At 38.2% G+C, this 14,901-nt stretch overlaps 1 protein-coding gene and 1 non-coding gene across 5 annotated transcripts in view; one reads left to right on the top strand and one right to left on the bottom strand.

Annotated features, from left to right (window-relative positions):
* The window catches only part of unc5ca (unc-5 netrin receptor Ca), a 250,279-nt gene that overhangs the window by 61,387 nt on the left and 173,991 nt on the right, over positions 1–14,901 (bottom strand). The window contains exon 1 of one of the 4 annotated variants that reach the window (XM_058070373.1): positions 10,474–11,740. The exons of the other annotated variants lie outside the window; for them this stretch is intronic. Coding sequence (XP_057926356.1) covers positions 10,474–10,665 — 192 coding nt within the window. The 5' untranslated portion in view covers positions 10,666–11,740. Of the gene's footprint in view, positions 1–10,473; positions 11,741–14,901 lie in introns of those variants that run through there. 4 annotated transcript variants of the gene reach the window in all.
* Positions 11,723–11,794, top strand: trnae-cuc (transfer RNA glutamic acid (anticodon CUC)). Its single transcript has one exon. It is a non-coding gene; the product is annotated as a tRNA-Glu (tRNA).

Genomic DNA, 14,901 nt, shown 5'->3' with positions numbered 1-14,901 from the left:
CTCGTAGCTGAGCATGAGAAGAACAAATGGAGAAAACGGAAGTGTTAATGAGCTGACAAAAATATGCCCTTACAAAGATAATGCTCACTGCCGATTGTTGAGACTCCACAAGTCGGACAAAAGAGTATTAGAGCCACACTAAAAGTCATAGAATAAAGACAAAAATGTTCCAACAGGGGCTGCACGGTGGATGAGTGGTTAGCACGCAGACCTCACAGCTAGGAGACCCGGGTTTAATCCCACCCTTGGCTATCTCTGTGTGGAGTTTGCATGTGCTCCCTGTGCATGCGTGGGTTTTCTAGGCGGGAGGCGGGGTACACTCTAGACTGGTGGCCAGCCAATCACAGGGCACATATAGACAAACAACCATTCACACTCACATTCATACCTATGGACAATTTGGAGTAGCCAATTAACCTAGCATTTTTTGGAATGTGGGAGGAAACCGGAGTAAAAACCGGAGAAAACCAACGCATGCACGGGGAGAACATGCAAACTCCACACAGAGATGGCCAAAGGTGGAATTGAACCCTGGTCTCCTAGCTGTGAGGTCTGCGCGCTAACCACTTGACCACTGTGCAGCTAAAAATACAAATAAAAATTGAACAGCATCTCTCCTCCCACCAGTTATTAATGATCACTACCGCTTTGCATACCATAAATAAACCAAATGACTCAAAATAAGACAAATACTGTAAGTCAAGAAAGTTGTGGTAATACAGCGTTTGCGGTACGATAAAGAAGGCAAAATAAAAATAAAAATAAAACTCGGGTCTCCTAGCTGTGAGACCTGCGCGCTAACCACTCACCCAAACATGGAAAAGAAAAATATAGAAAGAATTGGGCCAAAGATAAAATTATGGCGCTATAGCATCACTTTATGTACACCACATTATGGAATTCTATGATCATGGAATTCTATGCGCCCCGCCCCGCTTTTACTCATGTTTTAACTGCGTATTAACCAATGAATGTTGTATTTTGGTGTGTATTCTATTCTGTTTACTTGCTTTATTCAACTTCATTCTTCTGTAAAGTGTCTTTGAGTATTTTGAAAAGCGCTATACAAATAAAATGTATTATTATTATATTATTATTATTATCAAATAAGCTAACGTCACTTGGTGGCTATACACGAACTACGGCGCCATAGCGTCGACCCCCCCCAGGGCGTCATTCAAGCTAGAACTGCCACTGGTCATCCATGTAGGAATGTGGGGGTGTTGGGGGGGAGGTATAGAGTACATTGTACATTTAACAATGAAACAATTCCCAAAGTGTGAGCAACAGCGTTCTCCAAGGTGTCCCACACAGACAGAATTAGGACACATGAGGACGCCACCCGCTTGGACTGGGGACGCGCCTTTGGAGGCCTATTTATAACCTGCTCGTGCACCGCTCCAATGAATGATGCATGGTACACACACACACACACACACACACACACCGGATACATTTATTTGACACTACAACATCGCCTTGTGACTTATTGTGGTTTTGTCTTTGCTATAAGTTAAAATAGTGCATTTGTTTTGTGTGAGGTGACAAGGCGCTTTGTGGCTGAATGCTAACACGAAGAGGAGCTCTTTGGGTGGGAGAGAGGAGGAAAAGATGTAGGGAGAGTGGTGAGTGCAGGAGGAGAAAGAAGAGCGAGCGAAAGAGAGAGTGAAGGCGAAGGAGAGGAAATGAAAAAAGCAAAGGAGAAAATACGGGGAAGAAAAGGAAAGAGGACAAGAAAGAGATGTGGAGTGGAGCAAGAAGAGGATATAAGGGAGAAGAAAAGGAGGGAGGAAATGGAAAAAAGAGGAAAGTAGAGAAGTAAAGAAATGAGAGCAGAGGAAAATAAAAGATGGAATGAGAGGTTAGCGGAATGGAGAGATGGAGGGGCGATAATGAGATGAGTGAGGAAAGGAGCAGAGAGAGGACGCGAGAGAAGGGAGGAAATGAGTAGGGAAAACGGAAAACAGAGGACAAGATGAGGACACGTGAATGATGTGAGGGGAGGACGTCGGATGAAAAGAAAAGAAGGGAGGGAATGGGAAAGGAAGGAAGAAAAGAGAAATAGATGGAGAACAGAGAGAGGAGAGGAATGAAAGAGGAGAAGAAATTAGGAAAGTAAATAGGAGAGGAAAGAGGTAAGGAAGTGAAGGAAGAAAATGACAGAAAAGGATAAAGGAACGATGATGTCATCAATAGTTACCCCACCACAATGCAGCAGAACCTTGGTTAAGGTCCGTCCCGCTTAGCATGTTTAGGCCACAATTTGTCCTAGTTTTGTATGCATTCTCTGGTTAGCGTCTTGTTGTGTTATTAATACACTCACATATACACAATCTGTACTCTAAAAAAAAAAAAAAAAAAAAATATATATATATATATATATATATATATATATATATGTATATATATATATATATATATATATATATATATATATATATATATATATATATATATATATATATATATATATATATATATATATATATATATATATATATATATATATATATATATATATATTCGTATGTTTTCCTCACGTCAACAATCACATTTTCACGTCCAAATATCGAACTATAATTGTAAAAAAAAACAACAAAAACGTGTTTGTGTTAAAATTTCCAGCTGTCTGGAATGGCTTAGTTGGATTCACATTATTTCTTATGGGAAAAATGTGTTTAGTGTTCGTTTTGGTTAGAGTTTGAATTAATGACACTAACCAAGGTTCCACTGAATTATCAATCACAATCAGTGCGTTTTGCAATTAGAACAACGTGGAAGTCCACCACAAGCATATCTGGAGGTTTATTCTTCTTCTTATTATTATTTCTTATGGGAAAAATGTATTTGATTCGTGTCCGTTTCGGTTAGAGTTTGAATTAATGACACTAACCAAGGTTCCACTGAATTATCAATCACAATCAGTGCGTTTTGCAATTAGAACAACGTGGATGTCCAACAAAAGCATATCTGGAGGTTCAATCATTCATTCATTCATTTTCTACCGCTTTTTCCTCACGAGGGTCGCGGGGGGTGCTGGAGCCTATCCCAGCTGTCTTCGGGCGAGAGGCGGGGTACACCCTGGACTGGTGGCCAGCCAATCACAGGGCACATATAGACAAACAACCATTCACACTCACATTCATACCTATGGACAATTTGGAGTCGCCAATTAACCTAGCATGTTTTTGGAATGTGGGAGGAAACCGGAGTACCCGGAGAAAACCCACGCATGCACGGGGAGAACATGCAAACTCCACACAGAGATGGCCGAGGGCGGGGACCGAACCCTGGTCTCCTAGCTGTGAGGTCTGCGCACTAACATCTGGAGGTTCATTATTATTATTATTTCTTATGGGGAAAATGTATTTGATTAGTGTCTGTTTTGGTTAGAGTTTGAATTAATGACGCTAACCAAGGTTCCACTGAATTACCAATTACAATCAGTGTGTTTTGCAAAGAGAACAACGTGGAAGTCCCCCACAAGCATATCTGGAGGTTTATTATTATTATTATTATTATTATTTCTTATAGGAAAAATGTATTTGATTAGTGTCCGTTTTGGTTAGAGTTTGAATTAATGACGCTAACCAAGGTTTCACTGAATTATCAATCATAATCAGTGCGTTTTGCAATTAGAACAACGTGGACATCTACCAAAAGCATATCTGCAGGTTCTCCTGTAATGGATCAACCCACAAACATTTCCCTGCCCACTCGCTAGTTCTATCCTGCAGCCCCTCCATCCTTCTTCCTCTTAATTGTTGACATTGTATGGAAATACTGCCTCCTCGCTGCCTTACCATTCATTTATCCTCCACATTGAATTACCTCCTCTTCTCGCACGCTCTCCTTCCTCCAATGTGTTGACATTGTCTACAGTCTTTTATAATGGATCACCCAAAGATATCTACCCCATAGCCTTGCGCTGCTATGTTGCCTCCTCCATAATCACCTCCCCCCTAACTCCCTATCGCTGGTGGTTGCTGTGGAAATACCTTTTTCCCTCCCTCTCTCCTGACGACCTTCCCATTGTTCGCCATCCATCTTTCTCCCCATCCCTCACACTTTCTCTTTACTCTTGAATGTTGACACGAGAGGATGAGTCCAATAGATCACTGTGAAACATCTGCACCTGTGTTAAATCTCTGAGTGTGTGTGTGTGTGTGTGACCTCCTTTTTTAGATGAACAACTTCCTCTTCTGGTGTGCCCTCCTCTCTCCTTTTTCACCCTTCCTTCTCCTCTATCCTTACAAATAGCAGGCTGCCATAAACATCACTATTTGCGTTATGAATGAGGAAGCTGGCCGTGTGTGTGTGTGTCAGCTTATTTAGGGTGCGTAGGAGTGTTGCTGATGACACTCCACAATCATTAAGCATGAGGAGGCTCTGAGCTGGTTGGGGGCATGCAAATCCTTTTAATTGACTCTCCAGCTTCTAAATATGTGTCATTAAAACCATCCAATAATCATGATCGTATTAATATCATTAATAATAATACACCTGCTTGAGGCAAATGATGCAGGACTCCCAATTTTGTATTTTTTTTGCCTGAGGATTAATTTAATGTGCATATAATATGAGATTAAAGCAATTATCAGTAATAATTGTAGCCCAAATAGCTTAGAAATGTTGATTAGACACTGGCTTCTTATTAGAGGAAAGCATCACAGTTGTCATGGTGACCCCTCATTACCTTTACTTTAGCAATGTACTGTATGAGTGGACCAGCCAGGACACCTTCCATGCTCTGTTCGCATTAGCGCCGTTGCTAACTTTACTATTTAAAACAATAAAGTGCTCACCAGAGCTTGTCGATTCCTGAATCACCCGGGTTATTGATCTGGGTGTTCGTACTGAATCAGGAATCACGACTCCTAAGCACACAAAGCGAGGAAGCAGCCTCACGGAACAACATCAGACACACCGGAAACACCGCATACTCGTATGATGCATTTGAAAAGGGTGACTGACTCACATTAGACCGACTCCATTGATTCATTTGAAAAGGTGACTGACTCACGTTATACTGACTCCATTGATTCACTTGAAAAGGGTGACTGACTCACATTGGACCAACTCCATTGATTCATTTGAAAAGGGTGACTGACTCACGTTAGACCGACTCCATTGATTCATTTGAAAAGGGTGACTGACTCACGTTAGACTGACTCCATTGATTCATTTGAAAAGGGTGACTGACTCACGTTGGACCGACTCCATTAATTCATTTGAAAAGCGTGACTGACTCACGCTAGACGGACTCTATTGATTCATTTGAAAAGGGTGACTGACTCACATTGGACCGACTCCATTGATTTATTTGAAAAGGGTGACTGACTCACGTTAGACCGACTCCATTGATTCATTTGAAAAGGTGACTGACTCACATTGGACCGACATCATTGATTCATTTGAAAAGGGTGACTGACTCAAATTGGACTGACTCCATTGATTCATTTGAAAAGGGTGACTGACTCACGTTAGACGGACTCCATTGAGTCATTTGAAAAGAGTGACTGACTCACGTTCGACTGACTCCATTGTTCATTTGAAAAGGGTGACTGACTCACGTTGGACCGACTCCATTGATTAATTTGAAAAGGGTGACTGACTCACGTTAGACTGACTCCATTGATTCATTTGAAAAGGGTGACTGACTCACGTTAGACTGACTCCATTGATTCATTTGAAAAGGGTGACTGACTCACGTTAGACTGACTCAATTGATTCATTTGAATTGGTTCAATGACTCGAGCTTGCGGACTCAACGAAAAAAAAACAAAGCTTCAGATGGTTCTGCGGTTTGGAAACACAACACAACAGACTTAAGACAATTTGATTCACTTTATGTGAGTTAGTGAACACTATTTCAAGTGACTCAAGTTAACCAGATCACTTTAGTGCGCTGGTGTCCAAAGTACGGCTCGGGAATCAACAGCAAAAATAGAAAAATCAGCCATAATATGAAAAGTCTAAACATTAAGAGAAAGGAAAACACATATATACATATGTATCCTCCCACACACACATTTATATATATTTTTTATACTGTAATGCTATGAGGAAAATAAAACAACAAATAAAGTTGTCATTTTTTGAAAATAAGGTTGTGGAAAAAGTTAGAATGTTATGAGAATAAAGAATAATGTTATGCGAATAAATGCGACTATTTACAAAAAGAAAGTTGAAATGAAATTGTAAAAAAAACCTGTCATTTTACCAGTATAAAGTCCAAATATTAACAGCAAAAATGTTGTATTCCAATAAGAAAAAAGTTACAATTTTACAAAAATACATTTGTAATATCATGAGACATTTTAGTGGCATAGAGTTGACATATTAAAGAAAAAATGAAGAAAAAAGAAAAAAGAAAAAAGTCACGCTATTATGAGAAACAAAGAAATCGAAATAAATCTGTCATTTTGGGAAAATTAAGTCAGAGAAAAAGTTATAATATTCTTGGAATAAAGTCAAAATATTCTGACAATAGTCATGATTTTACGAGAGAAATTTACGAGAAGAAGGAAGCTGAAATATTTGGAAAATAAAACTAAAAGACAAAGGATATTACACTTGTCCACTAAACAAAACATATCCCATACATGATATCGTTGTACATTATATAACAGCTATGTGAGCCCCAGAGAGACAACATAAGGTACGCGCAGGAACATACTATTTTTTCACTTCCTTTTTAGCAATAAGGCAGAATTTATACTACAAAGCCGAGCGTGATCTGTCAGGTCACACTGCAGTGGCCTGCAGTCTTCTACCTTTAAAAGAGGAAGCTTTTCAAAGCATGGAGACATCTGGAAAGCCAGAAGCGACTTGGCAGTGTTTGATAAGCTAATATTTCAGTACAAAGCCAGAGTGTAAGCAGTGTGATATAGCGAACGCAGCTCAGCAAAAAAAAAAAAGTAATCATACTGAATTTTTCACGGCGGCAAACAAGTCGACTTGAATGGAGTGAATGTGTCAGCATCGGCGCTGGCGGCTCATAAAATTAGGAAGAAGGGAGATATGTGTATCCTAGCAAGCATCATGTGATAGCATTCAGTCGTCTAGATTTAAATGAATTGGAATGATAACGCACCGTTCCAAATGTTCCGGACGTCATAAAATATAAAATCATGAGTGGTTCCCGGTGCACTTATCATTTAAAAACATGTATATTAAGTACATTTCCTGCTATTTTATCAGATCACGAAGCAGAATGGTAGCCTGCTACTAAATGGCCGTCAGTTCAATCCCCTCATCAGGAAAGATACCCACTGAAAAGGTATATGTGTATATGGAAATCATTTATCTCCTTTTAATATATTCATTCATTTTCGCGGTACACCCTAGACTGGTAGCCAGCCAATCACAGGGCACATACAGACAAACAACCATTCACACTCACATTCATACCTATGGACAATTTGGAGTCGCCAATTAACCTAGCATGTTTTTGGAATGTGGAAGGAAACCGGAGCACCCGGAGAAAACCCACGCATGCACGGGGAGAACATGCAAACGCCACACAGAATTGAACTCGGGTCTCCTAGCTGTGAGACCTGCGCGGTAACCACTTGCCCAATTGTCCAGCCCTCGTTTCAATATATACATAACATAAATGCAAAATAGTGAGCCGGTGCTTAGAAGGGTAGACTAAATAGTTTTGCAGGAAATAAGTAGTGCTGGAATAGGTGCTGATTCTGGAAGATCTAAAACGTTTTCTGTTACTCTACAACAGGGGTCTCAAATGTGACACTAGTTTGAGGCCCCCGCCATGATATGACAGTTTAATGTTAGTGCGGCCCACGCAAGTTTGATATGGATGCTGTATGGTATCATGCACCCAGAAAAAATTATTACGTTTGATTAATGTTCATGTTAAAGGTTAAATAACTGTTAATAGTTATCCTCCCTATCCGTGTGGAAGTGGTAAGTTTTTGGCTATTTAAGTTTAAAGGAAATAACTTGAAGGCTACCGTTGAGGTCGCTAGCTCTCTAGTTTGCGAGTTAGCATGTGTCACAAGACCCTGCAGTTGCGCAATATATTGTAAATAAAAAGAGTATAAATGTGACTATAGTCGTGTTTTGTCATGTCTACAGGGCTCTAATAATGCTTTGTTCATTTTAATCTGAAAAAAATAATTTGTCTACCCACCAACTATATGTGGTTTCTTAAGTTTTTATTATTTGCCGTTTTATTATTATTATTATTATATTTATTTATTTATTACTGATTGATTGATTTTCTTTATTCTTGATTTGTTTATTTATTTTTCATCTTATTTTGTGTAGAAAAATAAAAATTAAGATATTTGAGAACAGTGGAATGTTTTATCAGAGATTTTATTGTAGAAAATTGGAACCAAAGCAAAGTTTATTCATTTTTCTGTTTTTAATAAATGCATTTTTTTTTTTTTTGGAAAACCAGATGCAGCCCAGTCTCACCCAGACCCTAGTTCCAGTGGCCCCCAGGTACATTGAGTTTGAGACCCCTGCTCTACAAGGCAATACAAAAGGTCAATAAAGTCAATAAATGTGTATCCCTAATTGCAGTGGTTTGAATATACAACCTAGTGAGACAGGGAGTCACTATATGTCATCATGTCAATCATTCATAACATATGCATAAGGGTGAAGGCCCTCAAATGTTCAGTCAGCTAGACTCATCTCCAAAACCTAGTTCTTCGATGTAAAAGCGACAACAACAACTTTCAAACTCGACGAGAAGTGTTTTGTTTTGTTTTTTTTGGATGGGGGTGCTGGTGTCGCAGCATGTGTCACAACACGGTATTCATTCATCCACAACAACACTGTCAGGACCGCCCAGGGCAGCGCGGGTAGCTGCTTGCCTGACAAGGCTGCACCGCCGACACTGTCATGTCACCATCAATCCGCACATTTGTCTCGGAACCGTGTCAAAAAGACGGCGAGGCCAGAGGAAGACGGAGACAAGGAGTGACAAAGACTGAATACAAGCGTGGAGGACGGACGGACGGAGGTCGACGGAACGCCGAGGTGGACATCACAAGAGGTCGAAAGAAGAAAAAGAGCTAATCTAAAGTCCAACGCAAGTGAAATCATCGAAACACCCTGAATCTACATATAACCGCTGGAGATAAAGGATGTCATGATCCAAGACGTATTACATTAGTGTGTCAAAAATGGGCCTTGGGGCTGCTAATGAACCAAAATGGCTCATTTTTATTGATGAGCAGCAGAATTACCAAACGGAACACAACATGAAGAAAGTTGAAAAAGTTGGAAAATTAAAAAAAAACAAAACATGAGAAACAAACTAATTGAGGAAGAATGAAGAATGAAGTGTCAACATATTATGACGGAAGTTTGTCATTTTACTAGTATAGAATTTCAATCATTTAAAAAACATAATATATATATTTTTTATATTTTATATATTATTATATTAATATTTTAGTTTATTTTTTTAAAGCCATAAAACTAAACTAAATGAGTTGAAATTTTTGGAAAATAAGGTTCAGGAAAAAGTTATAATATTATTGGAATAAACTCAAAAACATTGCGAGGAAGGTTTATGTCATTTTACAAGCGAATAATTTAAATATTATCATTATTATTATTATTATTATTTATTTATTTATTTCATTTTTTAAGCCAAAAAACTAAACAAACTGAGTTGAATTTTTTGGAAAATTAGGTTCAGGAAAAAGTTATAATAATATTGGAATAAACTCAAAAACATGACGAGGAAGGTTTATGTCATTTCACGAACAAATAATTTAAATATTATTATATTATTATTATTATTTATTTTATTTTTTTAAGCCAAAAAACAAAACAAAATGAGTTGAAATTTTTGAAAAATTAGGTTCAGGAAAAAGTTATAATAATATTGGGATAAATCAAAACATTATGAGAAAAGCTTATGTCATTTTGCTAGTATAGAATTTAAATATTAAAAAATATATATATTTTTTGTTATTTTATGTATATATGTATATTTTTTAAGCTAAAAAACTCAACAAAATGATGCAAATTTTGGAAAATTAGGTTCAGGAAAAAGTTACAATATTGGAATAAACTCAAAACATTATGAGGAATGTTTGTAATTTCACTGGTATAGAATTTAAATATATATATATGTATATTTTTTTAAGCCCAAAAACTAAACAAAATGAAAAATTAGGTTCAGGAAAAAGTTTCATGAAACATTATAATGTCATTTTAGTAGCAACCACAGATTTGTTTGGGGGAAAAAGTTACATGATTGGAATAAAATCAAAATATTATGGGAATAAAGTCATACTATTATGACGTGCAAATGTACTAATAAGAATAGTAATAAGAAAATGTAAATATTTGAAAAGTAAAAATGGGGAAAAAGGAGCTAAGACATACTACTAATGTTGCATTTGTGTAACTTCTTAGCATATTAGCTATATAACCATGAAAACACATGAAAGCAACTCAACATTGTGCAACTTTAAACGTTACCGTCAACGCCGACGTTTCTACTCCGTAGTCATTCTCAAGTCTGGTTTCAAACCTCAAACCATCGACAAGCACAATCAAAAGATTAGTGACTTGCGTCACAAAACAAAACAATGCGTAATGAGAAGCTTCTGTCTTTGGAACTGTAATTGCTAGTTCCTGAAAGGGGCCTGACAACGTACGGGCGTCCTCCATGAACGCCTGTGTTTCCAGTTAGTGTGAGAGCTGAAATAGCAAAAAGCACCAAGATAAACATGTGCTTTTTCTGGTGCTTTTTTAGGGACCTGGGAAGAAAATAGTGAATTCTAAACTTGCTATATTACACAGCACATACAAGTAAGACTGGATACAGGTTTCAATGGACAATATTTTGTGGTTGGAATTTGCAATGCATTGCATTATATTCATAACTAGTAGTATTATTCCATGCATCTCATGTACTGTAGATTAAATTGAATGTGAAAATGAAGTTTGCAGCTCTAAAATAAGTTTAACAAATATATGATGGGTGCAACCATTTCTCAAATATTTCGGGTACCTGGATTTTCTCAAAAAAATAATAATTGAGGCATTTTTTTCTTGCCTACATCACCAACGCGCTTATGTCAACCCACGCAGAGGACGAAGAAGGAAACGGATGGTGCAGGAAGATTGATGAGGCGTGAGAGAGAATGCATGCAACAAGGCGGTGCGAGGAATGAAGGAAAACAAAGAAAAAAGCTGCAATTTTGTGCCCAAACCAAATGTTAAAAAAAAAAGAAAATACGGCCAAACATCAAGTTAAACACGTCGTAACGTGGCATTTTATTACCATGGTAACGTGACTTTGTACATGTTTGATTTCATCTGCAAAAACACAGCGCTATGAATAAGTTATTTTTATTTGCACTTTGAACACTGCAGAATATTAGAAAGAATATTTATTTTATTTCTAGTCAGCCTGAATAAGTTTGAGATTTATAAAATTAAAACAATTAAATTATAAAATTAAGTCTTAGTTCTAGTTTTAGATGGATACATTCAGCCGTAAAAGCACCATCAGACCCAATAAAATACACTTTAATGTTGATTATTTACAGAATTAATCCAATTGGTTGTCTATTATTTAGATATGTCTTATTTTATATTGTTTTTTTCTTGAAAAAAATTACAGTACAATACTGGATTACTAAAATATTCGATAGCTGCACCCCTAAAATATACATAATTACATTACATTGATGAACTAATAATTAAAACTGACATTTTGCAGTCCCTGGTGGTCTAGTGGCTAGGCTTCGGCGCTCTCACCGCCGCGGCCCGGGTTCGATTCCCGGTCAGGGAAGTGATTTTTACAAATTTCCCCACTGAGGGACAAATAAAGGCATATCTTAATCTTAATTTTATATCAATAATGCAACATGGTATACCTTACCTGTATTTATTTAGCTTTATTGCATGAAAATAAATGTTATATATATATTTAAAATAAATAATTTAATATGCAAAACTTACTTTATTCATATATACTTTTACAAATACCGTAATTATTTGTATAAATAAAAAAATATTAAAAATATAATTTTGTGGAATTGTGCGTTCAATAAGACACATTATTATATTTACTGTATAAAAGCATTGGAAGGTGTGCCTCATAAGTGAGCAGGTGTGTGTGTGTCTGTGTGTGTGTGCTTGTCCATTTATTCCTGCCTGCATACAAACACACCATTAGATAATGATCCTAATCCGCTCTCTACATGGCCCGGGTCCAAATGCCAAAACATTCCCTCGCAAACAATACCGAAAAGCCGCTCTTCCCTCCGAGGTCCCATTTGTAAATTGCTCTGCATCGATAAACCATTTTAATAATCCTAACAACGTGTCTATAAATCGGCCAAGCAATGGGAATAAATAAGAGATTGCTGACTATAATCTGTGGATTATGCTGATGATTTCTGACAGAGGTTTGAGGACGGAGGTAAAATGTGATGGGAGATGAGCTGCGGGGGCTTACTATGCTCACTCAAAGAGGATTAAGGTAAGGATCTATTGAAGGGGGGGAAAGCATCACGTAAATTGTTTTTTTTTTATGCTGAAAATCCTCCACATAAACACACAGGTGCACAACCATATCAAGATGAACTCTACAGAGGATGCATGAATTTTTCATTCTTGTAATGCGGCACAGATGGAAGAATAGATGTCACTTAAAAGCCCAACGACTTGAATACACAGGATTTTAATTGACAATGTCACTAAAGCATGTAAGCGCCATCATGATACTTGCTCACTGCAGGGATGCTTGTGTAATTAAATGTGTTCGGTCTGATTCCGTATGGGTGATGCCTTGACTAGTCACTTTACTTCATTATTAATGGAGCTGGTGGTTATTATTAATAACTGGGGGGAGGGGTCATTGCATTAATTATATGACTGAAGAGTCACTGTCTGTTTACTTCTATTGTGAAAAGTGGGGGTTATTATTATTTACTGCATTATCTATAAAATAAATGTAGCACTGCATGTGCCCTGTTGTAAGCAAACATACTAAGAGCTTATTAACTGTGTGGATTATTTTTTGCTGCTTTGTTTAATTCCATTATGTAAAACCGGAACGCTCATTAATAACTGGCGGGAGGAGTGACTGCATTCATTATATGACGCATACTGTTGGTATCATGTGTCCTTGCATCGGGCCATTGTGCCACCATCCTGCAACTTTTATACAAAGTGTCGGGTGTCATTAATAACTGGCGGGAGGAGTGACTGCATTCATTATACGACACATACTGTTGGTACCATGTGTCCGTGCATAGGACCAGTGTGCCACCATCCTAAAACTTTCCAAGTAGTTGCTTTATACAAAGTGTCAAGTGTAATTAATAACTGGCGGGAGGAGTGACTGCATTCATTACGTGACACATACTGTTGGTACCATGTGTCCTTGCATAGGGCCAGTGTGCCACCATCCTGCAACTTTCCAATTAGTTCTGTTCTACAAAAGTGTAGGGTGTAATTAATAACTGGCGGGAGGAGTGACTGCATTCATTACATGACACACACTGTTGGTACCATGTGTCCTTGCATAGGGCCAGTGTGCCACCATCCTGCAACTTTCCAATTAGTTATGTTCTACAAAGTGTCGGGTGTAATTAATAACTGGCGGGAGGAGTGACTGCATTCATTATATGACACATACTGTTGGTATCATGTCTCCTTGCATAGGACCAGTGTGCCACCATGCTGCAAATTTCCAATTAGTTCTGTTCTACAAAGTGTCGGGTGTAATTAATAACTGGCGGGAGGAGTGACTGCATTCATTACATGGCACATATTGTTGGTACCATGTGTCCTTGCATTGAGCCAGTGTGCCACCATCCTGCAACTTTCCAATTAGTTCTTTTAAACAAAGTGTCAGGTGTCATTAATAACTGGCGGGAGGAGTGACTGCGTTCATTATATGACGCATACTGTTGGTATCATGTGTCCTTGCATAGGACCAGTGTGCCACCATCCTGCAACTTTCCAATTAGTTCTGTTCTACAAAAGTGTCGGGTGTAATTAATAACTGGCGGGAGGAGTGACAGCATTGATTACATGACACATACTGTTGGTACCATGTGTCCTTGCATAGGGCCAGTGTGCCACCATCCTGCAACTTTCCAATTCGTTCTTTTATACAAAGTGTCGGGTGTCATTCATAACTGGCGGGAGGAGTGATTGCATTCATTACGTGACACATACTGTTGGTAGCATGTGTCCTTGCATCGGGCCAGTGTGCCACTATCCTGCAACTTTCCAATTAGTTCTGTTCTACAAAGTGTCGGGTGTAGTTAATAACTGGCGGGAAGAGTGACTGCATTCATTATACGACACATACTGTTGGTACCATGTGTCATAACTGGAGGGAGGAGTGATTACATTCATTTCATGACACATACTGTTGGTACCACGTGTTTGTGCATAAGCGCGGGCAGCATGAATTTATGGAATATTTCCAGTCTTTAAATTTTATTTCTACTTTGTAAGATGGCGGGTATCATCAATAACCGGTGGGAGGAGCAATCACATTAATTATATGTGTGGGCATGTATTAACAACGGTGTTGTACTCAGACAGGGAAGCATATCCAACGTTTGAGTGAGTGAGTGTGCCCACCACTGACTGTGTTCTGTTTGTTTTCTCCTCTGTTCGCTTGTTAGCAGGCCATTTCCTGGTTCATGGAGAGTAATGAACAGATGGGCAATGCCATTATGATTCTAAATGGGTGGACAGTTCCCTCGTTGTCATAGAGACTCAAAGTAGATGAGTCACATCATGAACAGCATCTCTCCTCCCACCAGTTATTAATGATCACTACCGCTTTGCATACCATAAATAAACCGAATGACTCAAAATAAGACAAATACTGTAAGTCAAGAAAGTTTGCGGTAATACAGCGTTTGTGGTATG

The sequence above is a fragment of the Doryrhamphus excisus genome, chromosome 4 (assembly GCF_030265055.1).
Source record: "Doryrhamphus excisus isolate RoL2022-K1 chromosome 4, RoL_Dexc_1.0, whole genome shotgun sequence".
NCBI classification, from domain to species: domain Eukaryota; kingdom Metazoa; phylum Chordata; class Actinopteri; order Syngnathiformes; family Syngnathidae; genus Doryrhamphus; species Doryrhamphus excisus.
This window is presented reverse-complemented; position numbering and strand designations above follow the sequence as displayed.